The 23,298-nt window shown below is 40.3% G+C and overlaps 4 protein-coding genes across 5 annotated transcripts; 1 reads left to right on the forward strand and 3 right to left on the reverse strand.

Moving 5' to 3' along the window:
• Nucleotides 1–1,054: 1,054 nt before the first annotated feature.
• Nucleotides 1,055–6,376, forward strand: LOC137589733 (NXPE family member 3-like). 2 transcript variants are annotated; one of them, XM_068307575.1, is made up of 8 exons: nt 1,055–1,135; nt 1,370–1,501; nt 2,549–2,642; nt 3,845–4,282; nt 4,451–4,746; nt 5,054–5,124; nt 5,195–5,401; nt 5,486–6,376. In XM_068307575.1, the coding sequence occupies exons 3-8, from the start codon at nt 2,553–2,555 to the stop codon at nt 6,031–6,033; spliced, it is 1,650 nt and encodes a 549-aa protein (XP_068163676.1). In that variant the 5' UTR covers nt 1,055–1,135; nt 1,370–1,501; nt 2,549–2,552; the 3' UTR covers nt 6,034–6,376. The 2 variants fall into 2 exon arrangements, with proteins under 2 accessions (XP_068163676.1, XP_068163677.1); XM_068307576.1 differs by lacking the exon at nt 2,549–2,642.
• A 1,051-nt stretch (nt 6,377–7,427) lies between these two features.
• On the reverse strand, nt 7,428–11,309 carry LOC137589735 (angiopoietin-related protein 5-like). Its single transcript, XM_068307577.1, has 7 exons — nt 11,063–11,309; nt 10,719–10,793; nt 10,594–10,618; nt 10,391–10,482; nt 9,388–9,505; nt 8,622–8,801; nt 7,428–8,082 (listed from the first exon to the last, which is right to left on the reverse strand). Exons 2-7 carry the CDS (start codon nt 10,785–10,787, stop codon nt 7,784–7,786), a joined length of 783 nt encoding a protein of 260 aa, XP_068163678.1. The 5' UTR covers nt 10,788–10,793; nt 11,063–11,309; the 3' UTR covers nt 7,428–7,783.
• Nucleotides 11,310–13,136: 1,827 nt separating this feature from the next.
• Nucleotides 13,137–19,247, reverse strand: LOC137589732 (NACHT, LRR and PYD domains-containing protein 3-like). The gene is made up of 11 exons (XM_068307573.1): nt 18,961–19,247; nt 18,846–18,869; nt 16,970–18,722; nt 16,705–16,878; nt 16,329–16,502; nt 16,064–16,237; nt 15,616–15,789; nt 15,300–15,470; nt 14,888–15,061; nt 14,491–14,537; nt 13,137–13,699 (listed from the first exon to the last, which is right to left on the reverse strand). The coding sequence occupies exons 1-11, from the start codon at nt 19,223–19,225 to the stop codon at nt 13,137–13,139; spliced, it is 3,693 nt and encodes a 1,230-aa protein (XP_068163674.1). The 5' UTR covers nt 19,226–19,247.
• Nucleotides 19,248–21,883: 2,636 nt separating this feature from the next.
• On the reverse strand, nt 21,884–22,594 carry LOC137589654 (axonemal dynein light intermediate polypeptide 1-like). Its single transcript, XM_068307517.1, has one exon. The coding sequence runs from the start codon at nt 22,592–22,594 to the stop codon at nt 21,884–21,886; it is 711 nt and encodes a 236-aa protein (XP_068163618.1).
• Nucleotides 22,595–23,298: the final 704 nt, after the last annotated feature.

The raw sequence follows: 23,298 nt of genomic DNA on the forward strand, positions 1-23,298 counted from the left end.
CCTCATCAGGTCATCTCCGTTCCATATATATATATTTTATTATTATTATTATAGGATCATTATTGCTAAAATACAGATTTAAGGAGCATGTAACCAAATACATCCTTAGAGAGATAAAACACACTCAAAACTATAGCCAGGACTGAAAATAAGCTGTAAACCATGAACAAATTTTCCATTGTGGCAGTGTGAGAATGGTGACACAGAGTCACAGTAATATAATGTGAACTAATAGTACATGTAATAGTACATGATTGCTGTTGAGAATAAACCGGCATCCGTGGAAATGCACTGGAATCACTGTCAAAAGCACATCATCAACAATGAAAGGTGTAGGAGCAAAAATGTGAACACCAAATTCCAGTATTAAATACCCAGAGATGCACTGATGACCCAGTAATATGTTGGCAGTAAAATGTGGAGGACTCCAACAGTAAGGAAGACAATTATTTTGAGGAATTCCCCTTGGCTCAAGAGAAGTAGCCCAGATCTGTCCACTGACACCTCTGCTGTGGAGGAAATCCTTTACAATGCTCCACATTTACAAGCACGGTGCAGACCATAATTAGCCAGGTAATCCAACAGTGTCACCTGTAGTGTGTTCTGCTCGGAATCAACTCAACACCTGTTATTATCTCTAGCAGGAGTCATCTGAGGATGTCTGTTGCATATAAGAGTTTTAAATACAGTTTGAGCACGTGTGTCAGTGTACAGGTGGTGCAGCACAAATAAAAAAGGAACCAACGCAGTCACACACTGCAACATGCGGCTCAGGAGTTGATTGCTGCATATGTTGCTGTAAACTGGGCTGTTTTTAATATGTTAATGTGGCTTTTATGTTTTCTAGCTTCATGAAGCTTTTAAGCCTTTCATCCAGTTGCTTCACTCCACTACAAAGCTTCTTGAGGCCTCATTTGCTCCAGTAGGACGCCGACTGGACGTAAAAATATCAGCTGGCATGACTGAAGTGTGTGGCATTTTGCGGAAAGCCTGTGAATAAAACTGTCAGCAAAATAAAGAAGTACGCAAACCATGTATATTTTAGAGATAGCAACTGCCTCTCACCCGTAAGTCAGCTGGGTTAGGCTCCAGTAACCCCTCTGACAGTGCAAAAGCGGAAGAAGCGGATAAAAAGGTAATTGAATGAATTTTTTTTTCCTTATCTTTCTGTCTTTTTAACCCTCTTAAATCAAAAATTTGATTTAAAAAACAAACAGCAAAATAATTTCACATTCAACATATAATTTTCTGGCAATTATGTTATATCACATCCACGTATGTGTATTGTGTTTTATCTGTTTGCTTTTATTTCATTTGGGTGTTTCCAAAATTTCACACACCCTTCTACTTCCTGTGCTTTTTTAAGCAGCTGTAAAAGTGAAACTAAACCACCACAGTACGGTGTTTCCCCCAGATGGAGAAAGAAGACAGACACAAGGTCAGATGTTAACAAATTTAAATTCGTAAACTCTTCTGTCATCCCCAGTGAGACTCTGCCAAGGTAAGAAAATCCATAATACTACCCCACATGTATTAGTCAATCTGACCTTTAACTGACTTTACATGAATGCCTTTTTGTTTTTCTGGTTCCATTTCTTGCTGTTCTTTTGTTCCACTCTACTGCACCTAAAAGGAAACTATTGTACTTTGTACTGCGTTAAATGTAAAATTTTGACATTACTTGACAGTTTTGGATACTTTTTCTATTTAAGTGAACAAACCATTAAGACATATAATTCGAACATACTGAGTGACATCCATAATTAGACATACTGAAATACGTACATAATTAGAACATACTGAAACATACTGATCATATATACTAAAAAAAAAAATCACAGATATGAAGAAGCATAAGTTAAGTATAACAAAGCTGTACTGAATGGAATATTTGTTTTGCCCTGATTCAGTTAAATGCTCCTAGTAAGACTGAGCTGCTGCCTTTAAGCTTCACATTCATTATTCAGCTTTTCATATACAGTTTATACACCATATTCATTCATTCATTCATCTATCCCTACCCACTGCACTATACTGTGCCACCCTCAGTTTATTTAGTGATGAATATAAGTACATTTTGTTTGTAGATATATTAAAATTAAGTTAACTGTACAGTACTTCTTTTTTGTATATATATTACCTGAAGGTGTGTATTTGAATACCTGATGTACAATAATGTTTTCAGTGTAACATTCTTTTCATGTGATCCACAATTGGCGGGATGAATAGTTACATGAATAACTATTTACATTAATATAAGATATAAACTAAAATCTAAAGTCCTGGACATGTCTGCAGTGAATACAGCTATAGGTCCAGAAAATACGATATGTATGCAAAACACATGTGACTTTTATATTTCAGTAGATTTCTTTCTGTTGCCTTTCAAGGGGTACATACAGTACACTTGAAGGGTTTTTAATATTAATAATAATAATAATAATAATAATAATAATAATAATAATAATAATAATAATAATAATAATAATAATAATAATAATAATAATAATAATAATCACTATTTCATCTATTGATTATCTGGACATAGAGCAATGCCCACCCTTTCACAGTACTGCACCATCTTCATCCTTCTGGCTGTGCTGGTCTTCATATTTGTGCTGGTCAACATGAACTTCCTGGAGGTGAGAACTTTGTTTCACTGGGAGGCTTTGAAATATGTACTGATTTCAAATGTGGGTTATTAGAGCGTTGAAACTTGCTGTTACTTATTAACAGGAACTTGATTTTTTGAACAGGATGGGGAGAGGATTGCAGACCTCAGATTTGACCAAATATTGCATATTCACAAACTTACTGGTTATAAAGCACATTATGAAAAATATCCACATTTATTTCAACAGGGGGGAGGGGGGGTCAACTTCTACTTCTGGAAGAGACAGCACAGATGGAAAATTGAATAAATTCTCTCACATATTATGGTTACATTACATAAACAGCACAGGAAGCAGCAGAGCAGAGGACACAGTAACCATGTTAGGCTGTTAAATCACTAACGGGAACATAATTTGGAAAATAAATATAGCCGTTCTAAATATTTCTAACAATGATCAGGTCCAGGCGCTCAGTTATACAGTTATTAGATGTTAGGAAAGAGAACAGTCTCTATGTTTGCTTCATATATTTGTGCCTGCGTTTCCTCATTTCAAGACACGTGGTGAAAAAATTCCTTTGATATAGCCATGTAAAGAAAATAATCTCGAGTACTATATCCTTAAGAGCGGATATGGCTAGATTCTCACAAATACTCAATGTTGGAATTTTAAGGGAGAGCATTCTTCTTCTTGGGTCAATGTGAGCGGTACATGATTGTGTATAAACACAAACATGTACAAACTGGGAGAGAGTGAGCACAGTATTTCAGTGTCCTTCAATTCATAGTTCCATGACATCATGGTTCCCATGGCAACACACATGATTGAGTGGATCAAATGAATGAAAAAATTAAGACTTAAGTCTCAGGTTTTTTTTTTAATTACAGAAAAAAATTGATAGTTCCAGAAGAAATTTTGATATGTGACTGGAAATTCACACAGAAACACACTCAGAAACAAAGACACACAGACACAGACACAGACACAGACACAGACACACACACACACACACACACACACACACACACACACACACACACATACACACACACACACACACACACACACACACACACACACACACACACACACACACGGAAACACACACACACACACAACCAACTGACCAGTAGTTCTTACAAGGTTTCTAAACATTGACGTGATTTACTGTTTGACCACGTATAGGATGCATTGTTGTCAACATTTTCTCTTTCAATTTCCCTCATTTGCAGCACAAAGTGGATTTCAAACTTGACTTCAACAGAGTTTCCACTGACCCTGAAATGCGTAATGATTTCTGCACCTTCAAACCACTGCCTCCACTGGACGCTCAGGAGGAACACTTCATACTGTGCAGCATTGCCTGGCCCATGATTCCACTCTTGCCAGATCATCTTTCCTTGAAGCAGACCAGTGATCCTGCCCACAGCAAATTCACCATCCTCCCAAGGAGGACAGGAGGACAGTGGCATGTAGGGGATCAGCTGGAGGTGATCATACAGATGTATGACTTCAGTGGCATTCCTAAAAACTCTGGGGGAGATTTCTTTGTTGCCAGGCTGCACAACTCAAAACTTGGTGCAGGTGTTGGTGGACAGGTGGTGGATCATCTCAACGGTAGCTACACTGCTGTGTTCCCTTTACTTTGGGAAGGAAGTGCAGAAGTTGAGGTAATGCCATGAATCATTTGATTGTTCTTATTTAACACATGCTTGTGTTAAAGGAAGAGTTGTGTTGTGGTGAAGGAAGAGTGAAGACGTAGATTAGTATTAGTAGATTTTTGTTTTTTCTGTTGATCTGAAGGAACTTCATTGGACTTGAAAACTTTGTCCTATCAGGTGACACTGGTTCATCCCAGTGAGGCTATCACAGTGCTGCACAGGCTGACCAAAGAACAGCCAGACAGGATTAGCTTCCAAAGCCTCTTCCACTCTGGCTCAAATTCTGAAACTACCACCTGTAACATCTGCTTAAGACCAACACAGCAAGGACTGTGCAACTACACTGATCTGGGAACAGGTGAACCTTGGTTCTGCTACAAACCAAAGAATCTGGGATGTGATACCAGGATCTCCCACTTCAAGGGAGAATTCAAACAAAAACTCAAGGCCAATGAGGAGAAACTCTTTCAAAGGTGAGGGAACAGAGACCAAAATACTGTTTGTAGTATGTAAGAATACTATTCCCTTTGTCCAGATTAAACATTTTACAAGTAAAGCTTTAATTGAAAAGGGTTTAAAACTGAGTGCAACAAAAATCAAATGAATGTATGAGAATTACGCTTGTTGGTTTAACTTTGTTGACTGTTGTTGTTGACTCAATTTATTGTCCATTTTTAGCTTCTTCTTTTCAAAAATGTAAAAATACATTCTCATTTTTGACCACTTTTGGCCCCCTCATTACATGCTAGTGAGATATTTATTGTGTGTGCTCTTCTTCAGTGGTGTCAACATGAAAGTCATTATTCCGGCTTCAGGACCTGCCAGTGTCACTGTGCTTCCTAAATTAGAAGGTAAATCATAAATCAATTTTCTACCAACTTTAATAACCCTTTATTAGCATATCGTTGGTCTTCCTTTCAGATCAGCAAGAGGTGGAGAGCAGGATTGTGACTTTGAGACTGTCTGGTTATTACTACCAGGATGTGTGGCGTGCTTTAGGTGACACTGCAGTTCGACAATTCAATTCCATCTCTGCCATCAGTCAGTGTCTGAGGGGCAAGGTGGTCCACCTGTACGGGGACTCCACTATCAGGCAGTGGTTTGAACACCTTACCGCAACACTCCCAGGTAGCTGGCCCTTACTGTTTATTTTCACTGTTGTCATTCTGCATCTTAATCTGTTATGTCTTACATCATATTCTAATATTTTAGATCTTAAAGAGTTTGACCTGCACAACTTAAAGCAAGTTGGTCCTTTCATGGCTTTGGACAATGTGAACAACATATTAGTAACACACCGCTGCCATGGCCCTCCCATCCGTTTTGCCAGTGTCCCAACAAGTGAGCTCCGTTACATTGCCAATGAACTAGATGGTTTAACTGGAGGCCCCAACACTGTCGTAGTTATTGGCATCTGGTCTCACTTCAGCACTTTTCCTGTTGAGCTCTACATCCGACGGCTGCACAGCATCCGTACGGCGGTGCTGCGACTGCTGGACAGGGAACCAGGCACTGTGGTTGTCATCCGAACAGCAAACCTCAAAGCTTTGACACTTTATGAGGCGCTCACCAACAGTGATTGGTACTCTATGCAGCGAGACAAGGTGCTCAGAGCCATGTTCAAAGGGATTAACGTCCATTTGGTGGATGCCTGGCAGATGGTTTTAGCCCATCATCTGCCTCACAGCCTTCACCCACAACCTCCAATTGTTAAAGATATGATTGATGTTGTATTGTCTTATATATGCCCTCAAATGTAGGGCTAGAGGTGTTTAGGGGTCGGCAATTCAGAGTCACTTACAGCACACATTTACCCCTATGGTTCTATGCATGGGCGGCAAAGTGGGGTGCGCTGTTGCCACACAGCAAGGAGGTTGACCTCAGACGCAGGTCAGGTGAATTGGTCACACTATTGGTCACACACACGCACGCGCACGCGCACGGCATGAATATTGAGTGGTAGAGCGACGGGCTGGCACATAGCAACCAATGATCATCTTGTGGGGGGCGGTGCTCGGGAGGTGAACTGCATCTTTCCGACTACATGTTCAGTCTATTCAAGTAAATTTAGACAAACATGCTGTGTCAGTAATTAATAAACCATTGTGATTAAAATATTGATACAAACGTCAATTCTGAGATTGTTCTTTTGTTTTCTGATAAATACTCAGTGTATTTATTTTTTCATCAAACAGTTTTAATTCTAGTCTAACAGTGAAGAGCACTCATTATAATGTGTGCCTCCTGTGGCACACGCTTGGCTGCAAAATCACTGGTCCAACTTGCAGCGGTGGGGATGAGAATCAGCACCTCCAAATCTGAGGCCATAGTCCTGAGCAGGAAGCCAAGGGACTGCCTTCTCCAAGTGGGGAATGAGGTCCTTCCACAGGTGAAGGAGTTTAAGTATCTAAGTATTTAAGTATCCAGCTGGGAGGAGACCTCGGGGCAGACCCAGGACCAGGTGGAGGGATTATATCTCAACACTGGCCTGGGAACGCCTTGGGATCCCCCAGTCAGAGCTGGTGGATGTGGCCGGGGAAAGGGAAGTTTGGGGCTCCCTGGTGAAGCTGCTGCCCCCGCGACCCGACTCGGGATAAGCCGTGGAAGATGGATGGATGGATGAAATTGCCCGTAGGAGTGAGTGAGTGTGTGCATGTTTGTCTGTCTCTCTGTGTGACTCCGTGGTGCACTGGCGTCGCACCCGGAGTTCCCCCCGGCTCACGCCCTAAGCCAGCAGGGATAGGCTTCAGCTCTCAGTGACCCACCACAGCGGATGAAGTAGTAGCCGATGGATGGATTAATAAAATTAACAAATTAGCTTATATGAACGGCTTTTTTTTTTTACAATCCAAGACTAATGCTAAATTATTTATTTCCACATATTTTAGGTTACTCTTACCTACGCAATATGCCTATTGAAAAACTTAACTAACCTGGTGGCATCCCAGCCAGAAAGCATCCATTTCTCACAGCAGACAAAACAGAAACAATATCAATCTTATCATTTAGCATACGGGTGAGTCTGTGTTTGATGAGTTAACGCCAATATCATACACTATATTTAAAGACAGATCTATACGTAAAAGCACATTGGAATAACATTATTTTTTACTTCTTTTCCAAATGCTGAAGCAAAGTTAGTGTGAAACTGAGATATCTTAGATATTTTAATGGGACAAGGATATGAGACAAAATAAGAATTTTGCAAACAAAGCATTTAATGAGCATGAATTTAAAGTGTTTTATATTAGTGGCTTATAAAGACTTAACTTTCACCCATTTCACGCACGTTTTGGAGTCAGTGAGAATCAGCGTCAGGTATTGCCTGTCTGCCATGCCATCTGCGTGTTTAAACTTCCCATCACCAAATGCAATATTTAACAGGCATCTGTCACCCCCGCTTCTTTTATGGAATACATCAACAATGGCTTCACATAACAGCTGCACAGTTCATACATGAACAGAAGTATCTTTTCATACGCAAAGAAGTATTGGGATTACATGAGCACCTCAGACAGACTTGATCATCATCCTGGAGGCCTTTAGGGAGTAAGGCGCCTCTTTTTTCCAGGTGCTCCAGTAGATCCCAGATGCCCAGCCAATGTTGTCACCAGCACGATGCCAGTCGCCGTTGAGACCAGCAGAGCCACAGCGGCTGTACCACCAACCACCTCCTTTTGAAGATGTGCAGTCCATCTCAGCAATGTCACCAAAAATGCATGGGTCACATCCGTCATTGTCAGAGTCAATGGTGCTGAAGCCAAAGCCGTTTTGATCGATGCCTCGATAGGTCCCACGGATGGCGTCACCTGAAGAAGAATTCAGGAGGAAACCTTTGATCGACAGGGACCACTGTGTGTCACTAAATGACATCACAACCCCTTCTTTTCATCTCAAACTTTAACTGTGAGTTTGATGTGTTTATGGGAAACGGATAGCTACAAGTACAAGCACCAAGTCACACAACTACTACATCAAGCCACTTTCATAGGACAAACACATTAGGAATGAACAGCTGTAAAAGAAAAGCACCAATCTGTTCCAAAAAGTACATCCAAAAAGGTTCACTTTCATCCTCTGCTCACATGATAATGGACAAAGAGGATCAAGCGTTAAGGGTTAGGCTGAGAATAATTCTAGAAAGCTTTCTTGAAATGTTGCTGACATTCCACTTGCGGGGGGGGAGAGGAAAAGGATTTTAAGCATGGTTAACAGTGGAAAGACCACTCAGATGCAGCAAAAACATGGCTCCCACTACTACTAATGGAATTAACATACGTGAGTCAATAAAATCCAAAGTGAAGAAACGATGTGTAACTAAGTTGAAGGTGAGAAAAACCTACATTACCTGCATTTCCTTTGTATTTCCCAACTTTCAGTTTGAAGGCTGTTCTCTCATTGCCCAGTCTGAACTTCTTATACAGGGCAAAAGCTGTGCCATGGTCCCACAGGTCGACCCTCATGATCCACTTCCTGCCTTTGGTCTTGGTCAGAGAGAAAATCTTCTTCAGGCCGAGCCAGTGGTCATCTGTGGTTTCAGTGCAAATAGTTAGGCCCATCACAATGGACTAACCTATTACAAATAGGTTTTGGGGGTGAATCCCCCTCTGACAGTCATGCAACAAAACATGCTAATTCCAGACACAGGGAGAACATACAAACTCCACACAGAGCTGGACTCGATCCCGCAACCACACTCCTAAACGAGCACTGTCAAGGTGCCCTTGAGCAAGGCGCCGTCCCCTTTATAAGTTGCTCATTGGGCCACACCACAGAAGGAGCTGCCTACCGGCCCATTGTGTGTGTGTGTGTGTGTGTGTGTGTGTGTGTGTGTGTGTGTGTGTGTGTGTGTGTGTGTGTGTGTGTGTGTGTGTGTGTTACGAGCCTGTACACACTACTGTATATATGTTTGAGACTAAAACTAACAGTGTGATCTAGAGTGTGCTAATAATTTTCCTACGGGGATTAATAAAGTATACACATTTACATTTACAACCTGAAATGTCTCTGGAATATACTGTATAATCTATCCTATGTATATGAAGTGACACATTTCTCCATCACGGTAAATTCATTATAGCCTCACATCTTTCTAAACAGCCACACATACTCACTGGTCAGGTTTCCAAAACCATTTTTATATGCTGCCCAGTTTTTCTGGAAGGAAACGGCTCCTCCTGTGCGTCTCTGAAATACAGTCCAAGCTCCATCTCTCCGCATCTCACAAAACACCTGGGGAGGTGTTAAATATACGTTAAAGAGCTGTTTGGGTTTTCTGACACAACTTAATGACTCATTTTTTACCAAGCTAGAGACAATGACATATTATTTTCTTTAAAAACAGCGTGATTTAATTTTTATTGTGGCGTGCCACACAAACATTTGACTGCTGAATCATACCTGAGTATGATAAGTGAAACACACAAAGACAGCTGGACCCCTCAGAGTAAAAATGTCCAACCACACGGAAAAGCCCGTTTAAAATACAGCCGCTACGACTAGATCACAGTTTTTATGCAGGTGACAAGCAGTGTTTTGATTACAGATGCCACAATATATTCTTTATCCTCATATTATGCAACCAATATTTACACAGTTACACATTCTAGGAGTAAAAAACTTGACTGTTACCAGTCTAATGCTTGTATGTACAACGTAAGTTATCTTACAGTCTTACAGTTCAGTTGTGACTGGCTGTTTCTGTAAGATGTAGATTAACATATCTTTATCTTCAGTATCTTTATTGAAATCAATCAAACTTCGCTGAATGGCAAAAAGACATCTACTTGGAGAAGAGGCTCAACATATTTTATGGTGCATCTTTATTGATAAGTATAACAAATATGTAATAATATAATACACATCATCATACCTGTAACACTAGTGCTAAACTATAATATAAATAAGATAAACAGGATCATCCATGGGATTGAGTGATCTATGTTTCTCTACCAGGCGCCCATCATAATTAATTTTCTTTAGCTAGCTAATTTATCTCAGACATGTGAAATTTCTATAAATGAGTGAATTTCTGTTCTAAGAGCAGCAGCATCTTGAACATTTAACAGGGTTTACTTTGTGCATCACATGCCATCTTTATAGGATCTTTTTTGATACCTTAAATGGGGTCCTGAATCCAGCGGGTTGGATTGAGTACACCCCACTGGAGGCTTGTGGAGAGAGAGTCTTAATCTGTGTGCAGTCTGATCCTGAGGTTAGTGAGACAAAGGAGGAAAAACTGATCTTTACTGTTTTGTGAAATAAATTCTAGACAGCAAAATCATGAGAGTATAAAATAGTTGTGGGAACATGCACCGTACCTTGAGAAATATCTCCAGTCTGTTTCTAGAAATACCAAAGAAGTAATTAGACTTTATCTATTTAAACACATAATATACATTATTCTAGTATTATTATTGTTATTGTTGTTGTTGTTGTTGTTTACCTCAGCCTGTTCTGTGGCACCCAAAAGATATAGAAAGGTAAACACACAACACATAACCAGACTCTTCATGATGACCTGGTTTTAGGGTTTAAAAGTTTCATGTTAGAATTTATAGATAATGGATTTTGTAGATACATAAATAATCATATGAAAACTCCAGTCCTTTGATTCCCCCTGAACAAGTACAACCAGGTCACTGCAATGCTTCCAGGAAACATTCAGTTTACAACTTCACTCTTAAACAAGACTGGAGCACAAACGACAGAAAGCCTTAACATTAAAGATTGACCTTGTACAAAAGTTAAAGTAAAGAAAAACTGCAGAGGAAAGCCAACAGTTCCTACCTGCTTGCTGGATGAACCTTGTATCCCAGCTCAAACACAACAACAATGTTATCCCACTAAGTGAAAGACCACACCTCCTTCATGTTCCTCACAAATGTCCCCACCGTGAAGTTCTGAACAACAGACCCATTCATCCGTCACCTGTATGCCTCTCAACTCTGTCGTTATACAAACCAGTTACACGGCTGTGAAATTTTACCATAGTACGTTTATGGGACCTTTTTCCTTCCCCTTTTTTTCCTAACATTTGCAACACCTCTCACAGCAAACAGACCTCAAGAGTGACTCATTGAAGCAACAGCAGCTTTACTGAAGTCAACAGAGCAATTACTCAGATAGCAGCCACATTATTGGACATGTTGATGCACGCCGGTGGACAGAATCCGTCTCCTTTTAAATCCTACTAATGAAACAACCAACACACGTGACGTCCGTAGCTCTGTTTAGGAACAGCCTCTGTACTTTTCTGTATTAGTTATTTTATGACTCTTGACTTTATTTTTATATTTACGAATAAACAAATGTTTTTTTTCCCCCAGATGTTTGCCAATGTTCACCTTTTGTGATCCCTTTAATGACGCTAAAGGACTGGTACTTGCTATGCAGGCGTTGTGAGAAGTGTCTGGTTTCTGGATCTTTGAAGAGGAACCTGTGGTCCATGCCAACGCTCACAGTTTGCTGCTGATGTCAGAGTCACCCTACTTCTCACCTGCAGATCAGTGAACGGCACCTTCTGGATCGGGATGAGCTGTTGCTTCAAGAGGCAATTTACATATAGGCACAATCCTTTCTAGGGTCACAGAGGGGCAATAGCCTATCGTTCTGATGAACTGAAGAAGCCTCTTGGATGAGCAGTGAAACGTCTTCAAGAAACTTTCTTAAAATCCAGTGGATTGATTTAAACAGCTTTGGATAACCATAACCTGGACAACTGAGAACCTACACAGACAACCCCGATCATGGCGAAACAAACGGGCAGCGACAGATGTTTCAAGGGTCTTTTCATAGGGAATGAGTGCTGTATATGCAAATAGAAGAACAAGCGGTGAAACTGGGTGAGATTTTTTGTCTTTTTGAGAAAGTTCAAAGTATGAAGCAGACGAAGCCATTAACTTGGACAAAGTGTACAACCACGTGAAAAATGAGGTAAAGTTTAAGTCAGATTTGTGCATATTCTAATTACTTTTATTCACATTTTTTTATTTTTGAATAATAAATGCTGTTACTACTGGATACTTTTGGGCAGTAGAAAGGCTAATAAAAAAAGGAGTAATTAGATATTTTACAGACGAAGAGTTACAGGAATTTATTCTGTATCACAAGCAACAACACACGTCATTGTGCAAAATGTGACTGTTTTAATGAGAACAAAATGTTATATCTGAAAGGTAAATATGTGTCATTTCTTCCAGAACAGGACCCTAAACCAGACCACAACTGGACCTCACCGGCCAAAGCAGGACTCTTCCCATGTCCAAAGCGAGACCCTCACACTACGCATCTCATGAAGAACAAATTTTTTTTGTCTTTTTCATTTCAAGTGGGCCACATCACTTACATTAAAAGTTAACTCATGAAATTTGCTGCTGTAGTTTGATTCTTTTAATAAGCCATGTAACTTGCTATGATCCAAGGTTTTGAACAAAGTGTGATACTGGTGCGAGGCCACAGCGTTGCACATCTGATGTTGCTCACATTCACAGTGGTCCTCAGTGTGCTCAGGAAGCTTGCATTGCCTATGGTCCATTTTGAGCCATTAGTTTATCTACAGTATATGTGTCTCATGTTATCTTTTATATTATTCTAGCCTGATTGAAACTATGTATTTACATCCAGAAATCAGCTTAAGAGACAGAATTTTTTTGTTGTTCACACTGTATTTCCAGTTAACAATTATTATGCCTTTGTGCCACAGTACAACCCATTAGAGCTGCTGTAGACATAAACTGTATTTTGTTATTTATGTAGACTGCCTACATGCTCTTATTATCTGGAAGCCCTCAAAGAACCAAATCAGCATTTCTTTCACTTAAATTTACATTTTTTTCTCAGACCAATATGTTCTCAAAATTCCTCAATTTGCTGATGGAGAAATGACACCCTCTACTGTGCAAATAGTTATAGAACAGTCATCCTCTTCCATCCCAAATCCAGGGTAGAGAGGCTCAGTGAAGGTGCCGTAGAATGTGTAAAGGTGGCTGAGGGTCCCAGAGAAAACACTGTAGAAGGACAGGGTGCCACCTGGCCAGTCCAGGTACACTCCAACCCTGTGGGAGCGAGACACAGGTGCTGGTATTTGTACGTTTTGGCGGTCATGTTGAACACTGTAATGATCCTCAGAGCAGTACAGACTCCACGACTGGTCTGTGGAGCCAAATCCACAAAGGTGAGAGCTTGCTCTGCGGCGGATTCCTCTCACAGCCACGGCGACATCCACCCAACGTCCATGCCACTCCACCTCCCAGTAATGGCGTTGGGTGAGGCCCTGGTGACACAACACCTGGGAGACGCTCTCGAACCTATCGGGGTGATTAGGGTACTGCTGGCTCTCCCTGACCCATGTCGCCTGCTTACCAGTTTCATACAGAAAGAGAGACTTGGCTGCTGTATTTTTGTCCAACATCAAATCACATGCATCTAAAAGAAAAAAAGGGTAAAGAGTATAAAAAAGAAAGAATACAGAGAATATAAAACAATAATTTCCATCTCCTGTCTACAAAACAGAGCTTCAACTTCATATAGAATAAAATCTGGTCTGGCAGTGTGTTAACTAACAGCAAACATCTCCACAATCAAATGAAAAAATTTCCACACTGTGCTCCCATATCTTTCACAGCCCTTATGAATCATGTGATAAGGGCTGTGACGCATTTTTTTTATGCGTCAGGGAGGGCATCCGGTGTCAAAAACTTTTCTCAAATCAAACACGCGAATCAGGCAACTGGTTCGCTGAAAGGACAAGCGGAAAGGAAAACAAGAAAGAATAAGTCATTTTTCCCTCTGAGGTCTAAGATTAACCTGTGTCTAATCTAAAGAAAGGCAAGGAGACAGAAATTCAAGAAGACCAGATCAGAATAGTGGAATTTACTGTAGGAGGTAAACATCTCTGCTGACATCTGCTGGATAAAACAAAAGATACAGCATGCAAACCTGCTGGTACATGTTCATGTAATAAAGCCCAATACTAAAAACAATGTATTTAAATATAATATATTATATAAATGTGTCATTTTGATGATCACAATCCTTTATAGCATTTGACTCAATGATGTTTTATTACGTAGTAGAATAATTTTGTAACGCTGGAAATAAGCAGCTGTGTCTAGGCTTTTGCTGCCAGAAACTGGGTCACCTGCACACATTACAAAATGTTGCTGCTTGTTTATTAGTCAATAAAATGAATATGATCAGAAAATGCGGTCGCTTACGGTTTTTCAGCCTTGATTTCAAGAAGCACTCAGCATTGTAGTCCAAACTGCAGACAATAATGTAGACATACAAAGAATAATGCTTAGCAGACGGTTATACTACTTCATATCTTGACTTTTCTTCCTCTCGTGTGGTTTCTTTTTCCTGTTTATCATGTCTGTAATGTTTGAGCTTCTCCCCTATAATAAACTTTAATAGATAACTGAGAGGCAATAAACACCGGAAAGTTGATCACCAAATGAAACGTTAAGCTATACATAGCAATTTTTGGGATTATGCCTTTTAAAAGTTGATTTATCATAATGATAATTTAAAAGTTTACTCTTTCATTTTCAGGAATATTAAACAAATTAAGATGAAGGACATTTAAACATTAACAATAAGAGACTGGTTTACCAAAGCTTCTCCAGATTACTGAGTGGGTTGTTCAAATGCACAGAGATCAGCTTCGCTCCAGAGTCCTGCAGATAGTTGTAGCTGAGGTCCAGGTGCTTCAGGTACGAAGGGTTGGAGGTCAGCGCCATGGACAAATATGGACAGACTTCCTTGGTGAGTTCACAAAAAGACAATCTGTGGAGAAGTTAGGAACTCATATTTAATCAAAGAACAATATTTCCCTTTTTAATGCAATATGTAATAAAATGTTTTATAAAGTAATATACAAAAACATAATACTAAAATCTTACTAATTACTTTTCCACCTTATATACCTAGAACTTTATATTTTGATATCTTTGACTGAGAACCTTTTCATTATCTTTTTTTAAAAGCTGAGCCTCATTTTGAACATAAAAAACAAAAATCTCACCTTAACGTTTCTAATTTGCAGTCTGTACTTGCCAAAACACCAGAGAGCAGTATCACCTCTGGGTCCTGGAGGTCGTTTCCACTCAGGTCAAGCTCTTTCAGATGGGATGTTTGAGAGCTGAGGACTGAGGACAGATCAGCACCGCATTTTTGTAGATTACACTCAGTTAACCTACAGGTGAAGATACATTTTGTTCAGTTGTACTGTATGCTATATTAACCACACATGTTGAACTCATCTGATGCCTTGTTCTTTTACATAAACGCATAGCTGATTTAGAATCATTCATTGATAAGAAATATCTGCATGACCTGACCCTAATGTCTCCAGTTTACAGTGTGGACTTCTGAGCCCGGCACACAGCAGCTGGAGGCCTGATCCCTGCAGATCGTTTCCCCCCAGGTCCAGTTTACTCAGATGGGTGAACTCAGTGCTCAGAGCTGAACCAATGTCATTGCAGCATTTCTGTGTCAGGCCACACCTGTTGAGCCTGACAGATGGAAGAAGACTTGAAGTGAAGACACAGTATGCTGCATGTAACAGTGTGGGTTAATGTGAAAAGATTGAGTGATAGATATTTAGTCCACAAGTCGTGCTTTGTTCCTCACTAGATCCCAAGGGAAAGGTCAAAGGTCATATTCCTCCTCCTTTAACGCTCTGCTATATTCACCAGCAACTTGTTAACCTCCTCTGGAGCTGGGGAGGTTTGCGTCATGTTATCTGAGCTTTTCAGCTAGTAATAGCAACCAAAGGATGACACTGACCTTAGGCGTTCCATTCTACAGTGTTGACTTTTCAGTCCAGCGGTGAGTAGTGATACACCAGAATCTTTCAGGCTGTTGTTGCTCAGGTCAACAGTTTTTAGTTGAGAAGTACCTGAACTCAGAACTTCAGCTAAATCTGCACAGGAGTCTTTTTTCAACTTGCACCGATTCAAACTACAGGAGAACAAAATCAAAAGGCATTATTCTATGCAACAATTTATTTGGATTAAATTCAAGTCATTCCAAGTTTCTCTGTAGATCTGACCTAATGTTTTCTAGTTTGCAGTGGGGACTGCATAGTCCGACACACAAAGCCTTAAATCCTGTTTCCTTGAAGTCATTACCACTCAGGTCCATTTCTTTAAGATCGGTTGTCTCTGTCTTGAGAGCTCCAGCCAGTGCTTCACAGCAATCTCCTTCCAGATTACATTTACGTAATCTAACAAGAAAAGAATGAATATGTTTTAAACCGTTGATTAATAAACACACTTTCTGGATTTTAATAGCAATAATTGCCAACAAACAACTATTTGTCTTAATTTGTATGCCTTTTAACTACAAGAAGTAGTTGCCACAGGATGCAAGATTCTACATATGCATATTCACTAGTACAGAGAAGATTGCCAACAGTTGAAACAGACCTTAAACTCCTTAGTTTACAATGTGGACTCCCAAATCCAACACAAAGCAGCTTCACTCCTGAATCCTTCAGGTTATTTTCACTCAGGTCCAACTCTAGCAGGTGGGAAGAAGGTGAGTTCAGTGCTGAGGCCAAAACTGTGCAGCAGTTCTCTGTGAGTTTGCAGCAATTTAGCCTGAAAAATATTGATGTGAATGACACTTCCCATTTCTTAACAAAATCAAAATGAAAAAGGAATGATTTTTTTTCCATGTAGGTGAACTCACAGTGCACGTGTAGAGGAATTAATGACGGGCAAAAGCTTCTGTAACCCCTCTTCTGACCTTATGTACTTCTTCAAGTCAAACTCTTGCTCCGTTGCCTCTGATGTCATCAGTTCAAATGTGAGAGCAGACCACTGGACTGGAGACAACGTTCTGGCTGCAAGTTTGCCAGAACTCACAAAGCTCTGGACCTCCTTCACCAAAGACTCTTCTTGGAGCTCACTTAAGCAGTGAAACAGGTTGAGATTAGCCTCTGGTTCCTCCTTGATCTTCTCTTTGATGAACTGGATGGTTCTCACCACATCTTCCTCCGCTCCTGCTTCCAAATGCAGTACTCTACTCAGAAGCTCCTGGTTCGACTTGAGCGACAGACCCAAGAGAAAGCGAAGAAAGAGATCCCAGTGGCCGTCTGTTCTCTCCAAAGCCTTTTCAATGGCTGTCTTGTAAAAACTGAACACACACTTTGGGAACCATTTTGCAGACATGTTTCCGAAGAATCCAAGAAAAACATTTTCCTTTCTTTCAATGTAGGAGTGATGAGCATACACAGCAGCTAGAAACTCCTGGATGGTTAAATGCACAAAGCTAAAAACCTCTCTCCTTCGTCTTCCCTCCTTCACAAAGACCTCTGTGCAAACTCCTGAGTAGACGGTCGCCTCCTTGACATTAATGCCACACTCCTTCAAATCAGCCTCATAGAAGATCAAATTCCCTTTTACTAGTTGACGGAAGGCCAACTGAGCTAGCTTTAAAACAACACTGCTGCTTTCCATACTGTAGTGCCCTTCTACCATCCGGTCGGTCTGGCAGAGAAGTAGGTAGGCATACATCTCAGTCAGGGTGGTGGGCACAACTCCTGTCACATTGTTGCTCAGCATTTTCTTCATTACAGTCACTGTGATCCAGCAGAACACTGGTATCTGACACATGATATACAGGCTTCTTGATGACTTCACGTGACTGATGACCCTGATGGCAAGGTCATCATCGCGTAGACTCCTCTTAAAGTACTCCTCCCTTCGTTCATTATTGAACCCCTTCACTTCTGTCCACTGGTGAATGTACTTTCGAGGGATCTGGTTGGTTGCCGCAGGTCTGGATGTGATCCAGATGAGACTGTTGCTGAGCAGATCTCCCGTGATGAGGTTTGTGATTATGACATCAAGCGAGGCAGCTTGGGTCTCATCTCTCAATACCTTGTTATACTTAAAGTCTAAGGGGAGAAGAGTCTCGTCCAGACCATCAAATATAAAGAGGACTTTGCATCCTGTTCCCAGTTTCTCAACTGGTTTCATCTCAGGAAAGAACTGATGGAGCAGCTGTATCAGACTAGATTCCTTCTCTCCTATGTTGGGGTTCAGCTCACGGAAAGGAAGTGGGAAGACAAAAGAGATGTCCTGATTTTCCTCTCCTTCTGCCCAGCTCAAGGTAAACTTCTGTGCACAGACAGTTTTACCCACTCCAGGTATTCCCTGGGTAAGCACAGTTCGGATTTGCTTCTCTTGGTTGGGCTTGGGTTTGAAAATGTCACTAACTTTAATGGACGTTTCTTCTGTTATTATTTGGTTGGTTCTCTGCTGTCTGACTTCATGCTCTTCACTGAAGCCTCCCCAGGCTCCTTCAATGACATGCAGCTCGGTGTAGATTTTGTTCAGGTAAATGGTGTCTCCTTCATTAGCGTTCCCCTGATAAATGTTCTGGTACTTCTGCTTCAGGGTGGATTTCAATTCTTCTTGGATGGCAAGGTAGTTAGTTTCTGTACAAAGAATTATTTTTTTAAATTATTTCATTTTAGTGTGGTACATTTTCAATCTTCTGTCTTCGTAATGAAAGAAACGTTTGAATCCATCAACATCAATGTGTTACTTTATCTTCTTACCTTTGCCTGCTTGAGTGTTTGGAACTGATAAAAAGACAAAGAACAGAGATAGCTGTCAAGCGTACAAGTTCTTACAACCAACACAGTCAAGTTTTAAATTTTTTTTTACCATTACCATACTTGTTCTTCAGTGTCTCAGCAAACAGGTTCAGTTGCATCCTCGTCAATATTTCCACTGTAACAATAACGGCGCTGTCGTAGCCATATGCCTGGACCAAAACATCCACAGTGCCTGTCCTGTCCAGGCCAGTGACACGTCTCCGTGGAATGTGAGGAAATCCTTCAAGAACTTTACTATGAAGAAAAAAGTGAAAGGTCCTCAGCTCCTCTTCAAGGAGTTCCTCCAAAGTGGCGAGGAGCAGCTCTGGAACACAAGCCATTTTGCATCTGTGAGTTGCATCAGCCAGCGTGCTCTTCTGTGACAATCTTCACGGAAACAAAGTTTAAAAAATAAAAAAGCCACACTTTCAGTTTTGAGTTGATGCAGGTTGGTTTATTTGCTGACGCTCCAGTTCCTGTTAAAGTCACAGATGATTGCACAACCAGCACAGATCACAACAACTCTGTTTTACAGTAAACAGTCCCTTGCTCACTTGTATCAGCTTGTAGTCATAGTAATTTGTTGCTCCACGTAATATGAAACAAGTTCACACTGTTAGTGTGTGAGGATAGTAACCTGCCCAAAAAAGGAATAACACTGAAGTAAATGTAGATATGGATTTATGGCAGATCAAAAGTTGTACTGCCATAAAATCATGAGCAAACATGTACTATGAATTTGCAAACTAGCTCTGTAGCTATAGCGATACAACCTCATGAAATATTTGACAGACTAATAAATGATCAGGTCTAGGCAGTGGACCCCTTAATTCAAATAATACATTGATTAAGGATTACTGACTAGAACAATTCACTGCATCATGTCTACATTTAATACAATCGCTATTTACTACAGAATGAGACCAGGTTTCTCACATTAATCATTACCCCAGCTGGAACTTTAGAGCAATATAAACGGCGTTTCTTTAGACAAAGGAAATTGAAACAAGAACTGAAAGGCAGAGTGAGAGGAAGAGGGGGACAGACCGATAACTCTCTTTATGTACATGCAGTATATTATTATACACTGAAATTGGACATATTTCTTTGGTTCAGTACTGATTGATAATTGAGCCATCACATTATGTCTCAATGAGAGCATGTTCACATTAATGGGGAATTTAAATATGAAGAATCACAGCTGGGAAATATGAAATTAAATTTAGTTGATAGGTGACTAAACGTTTCGGTCAAAATCATTTTTTGCTTTCCGGCCCATAATACAGTTATAATACAGTTAGATGATATATCCTCACCATGACTGTTACCACTGCTGCAGTAAACAGCAAACAACACTAATATTAATGATCACACCTCCAATGGAAAATTGTGAAGAAAAAAGGGAAAAGTTCAGATTCAAGAGGAAATCAGAAGTGTGTCACTTCAAACTTTGTTGTGAACATAGACAGTGAAATAAACACAAGAGCTTTCAGGTCATTGTACCACCACTGAAAGCAAAACTGGTGGAAAGACAGCCTTCATCTGGGTCCGAATTTTGTCCAGGGCCAAATACAAACTGAGCAGACTTTAAGTTTGAAAAACTCCGTCACTGTCACCGCCAACTGGTGCGTAGATCACTAATTCTCTTATCTGAAAATGACAGGGCTGTCGATGCCAGCAGGTACTTAGTTACATGCTGTCACACAGTGGTATGGAAGAGTATTGCATTACTCTGCCAGTCACTAGAATGTAGATTACATCACAGACTGTCGACAATGGCAATTTTTAGACCAATTAAGTCAAAGTGGATTAGTTCCCTTGGTGCACCTGATGCTCACAGCAAACTAATGTGCCGTGACCCACATTATAATTAACTATTAATTATAATTATTAGATTAAGGTAGGGTGAGTGGCGGGGTACGCTCTGGTTGTGTCGTCAGTGCATCGCGAATGTTAACCACACAGTATTAGTTAATAAGAAATATTTCATCAGTAAGACGGATAATTTGTTCCAGAGAAATGTTCCACATCAACTGCTTCATCTGTTCAAGAGGAATGTTCTGAAGATATTGATTCATCCATTGAAGAGGACCAGTTTGGAACAAACGCATCACCTGTCCAGAAGAACAGTTTTCAAAAAAACGCATCATCCAAGCAAAAATGTTTTGCCACAATTGTGCAATCTGGTCTGAGTTTTTGCCTCCTTGACCCCTTGGGACTGCTGGAGGGTTTGGTCAGATGTTCCCAACAGGCCCTGATGACATGTTTGCGCCTGCTGAGTCTGTTTGACCCACAGCTCCAACAGAAGATCTAACTCATCACCAGGCGATGGTCAGTTGAAAGCTCCAAGACACGTTCTATCAATGAAACCTGACTGAAAAATAACTGATTCATCCATCCATCTATCCGTCCACCTTTGAAATGATACAGGTATGTTTTTATTCATTCATCCACTCATGTTCATCCTTAAAAACATACCTGCTGAATTGTTTTTTTAAAAGATACACTATAGGGTATACTGCTTCAACATCTGGAAGGTTGGAAAACCGGAGAACCCGGAGTAAACCCAAACAGAATATAGGGCAACACGTCAATCCATCCATCCATCCGTGTTGCCCTAAATCTTTTGATGGATAGATAGATGATCTCACCTTGTGCTTTCAGTAAGATAATCTACAAAATTACACTGTAGCCTTAAAATTTTCTCATTCTTTGCTACAATTACGATTGAAGAGGAATAGTTTTACTGTTCTTGAAAATGGAGATCATAATCATCGCATTTTCAAGAAGAGCAGAATTAGTTAAGTGTCTTTACCTGCTTATCCAAATCTGGGTCACCATTTTTTGGTATTCCATTTCCTACCACTTGAGTTACTAATGACAAGAAATGGGATGGAAAAAAAAGGTAAGACACTTCTTTAGGGGCATTCAAAAATGAGTGTGGTAGGGTTCAAAGGGGGACTTTGGGTTGGATGTTGATGCCCGATCTTGCCTACACATTACTTCTGGACAAACGTTTCTTCAAGTTTGGCCTTAAGGTTTTTGCGGATTTCCATGATATCATTAATTTCTGCCATGAAAACTTCTTTGTCATTTTCTGCTTCTTCCTTTGCTTCCCTTTCAATTTCATCACATCTAGCTTTATTCATCTTCAGTTGGTTCTGCAGGTCTTGGAGACGATTCAGCAGTTCAGCATTCCTCTGCTCCACTTCAGCTTTGTTCTCCACAGCCTGGAATGCTTTCCTAATAGCATAAGCAATGCTGCTTTCATGCAGTGTCTGGTAAGTATCCAGAGTACTGTTAATCTCAATTTGAACCTTCCTTAGTAGCAGGCCTCTCTCCGCACAGGACGTGGTCACCTGTCGGATCAGCTCATCAAAGCATTGGGAATAAAGCTCCCTGCGTATCGGACAGATTCCAACTTCTTTAGCCTGCCTTTGCCTCAACTGTCTATACAGATGCTCCTCTAGCTGGACAACTTCCATTCTCGTGCAAGGTGCACTAGAAACATGCTGCACCCACAGCTGGTTATCCTGCATCCATTCCCTAGGTGGAAGGATGGCGTTCAGGATATCCAAACTGGTACTGGTGCTTGCCCCATCAGGGAATCGAGATGGTGGTACAATGCTTGAAGGGTCTTTTGATGTATCTGTGGTTCTAATCAACACTGGATTTTCATATTTCAGTAATGACTTAGGAGGTGTAATCATTGGTTCTGCACATGTCTCCGGTGCAGAAAGCGTACAAGTTTTTTTTTCTGCTACGCCATGTGATTCCGGTGGATCATGTTTAATGGTTTTATACAACGTATCTGTTTTCTGAGCCATAGTTTGGGTTGAATCAAAAAGGTAATATTGCCATATCTGTGTATATGCTATATATATGTATGTATACTATATATGTTGTGCCTTTGATCAAAGCCTTTGAAATCCACATTTCAAAGTCATTGAAATAATTTCAAAGCATTGGATTTCATATTTTGAGTTGTCTAGACCACAACACAAATTTTTTCTCTCCAAGGGCTTGGTGTCTACATAGTCATAGTCAACTTACTTGTCAAATGTACCATATATGCACAACATACAGCACAGATGAAATTACAGTCCTCTCAAACCCACAGACAGTAAAAAAACACGAAAGAACCGCTCTAGTGAGAGAGAGACATACTGTTCAATGTGAACAATATGTCATTTAAATCTTCAGATATGTATAAAAGTGTTCAACGTTTGTTATGGAAGTCAACAAACAGTGATTACCACGTTTGTTGACAGAGAGGGAGTATGTTATAAATACTAGCAATAAAATATGAGAATGAAATTGTATTTTCAGAGGATTTTGGTAGAAAACCGTAGTTTATAGTACAAAAAGATATAGTATACTTTATAATACGGTGATGTATTGTGATTGTCAGTGT

The sequence above is a fragment of the Antennarius striatus genome, chromosome 22, assembly GCF_040054535.1.
Source record: "Antennarius striatus isolate MH-2024 chromosome 22, ASM4005453v1, whole genome shotgun sequence".
Taxonomy (NCBI): Eukaryota; Metazoa; Chordata; class Actinopteri; order Lophiiformes; family Antennariidae; genus Antennarius; species Antennarius striatus.

Bases quoted from the DNA above. Each gene is read 5' to 3' on its own strand.
- LOC137589733 (XM_068307575.1), top strand. From the start codon at position 2,553: ATGCCCACCCTTTCACAGTACTGCACCATCTTCATCCTTCTGGCTGTG. The intron at 2,643-3,844 runs GTGAGAACTTTG...CCTCATTTGCAG, and splicing joins TCAACATGAACTTCCTGGAG to CACAAAGTGGATTTCAAACT. The intron at 4,747-5,053 runs GTGAGGGAACAG...GCTCTTCTTCAG, and splicing joins GAGGAGAAACTCTTTCAAAG to TGGTGTCAACATGAAAGTCA.
- LOC137589735 (XM_068307577.1), bottom strand. From the start codon at position 10,787: ATGAAGAGTCTGGTTATGTGTTGTGTGTTTACCTTTCTATATCTTTTG. The intron at 10,483-10,593 runs GTACGGTGCATG...CACTAACCTCAG, and splicing joins GACTGGAGATATTTCTCAAG to GATCAGACTGCACACAGATT. The intron at 9,506-10,390 runs GTATCAAAAAAG...ACACCTCCCCAG, and splicing joins GATTCAGGACCCCATTTAAG to GTGTTTTGTGAGATGCGGAG.
- LOC137589732 (XM_068307573.1), bottom strand. From the start codon at position 19,225: ATGGCTTGTGTTCCAGAGCTGCTCCTCGCCACTTTGGAGGAACTCCTT. The intron at 18,870-18,960 runs GTAATGGTAAAA...TCTTTTTATCAG, and splicing joins GACACTGAAGAACAAGTATG to TTCCAAACACTCAAGCAGGC. The intron at 14,538-14,887 runs GTAAACCAGTCT...TATTGTCTGCAG, and splicing joins AGTAATCTGGAGAAGCTTTG to TTTGGACTACAATGCTGAGT.
- LOC137589654 (XM_068307517.1), bottom strand. From the start codon at position 22,594: ATGATTACACCTCCTAAGTCATTACTGAAATATGAAAATCCAGTGTTG.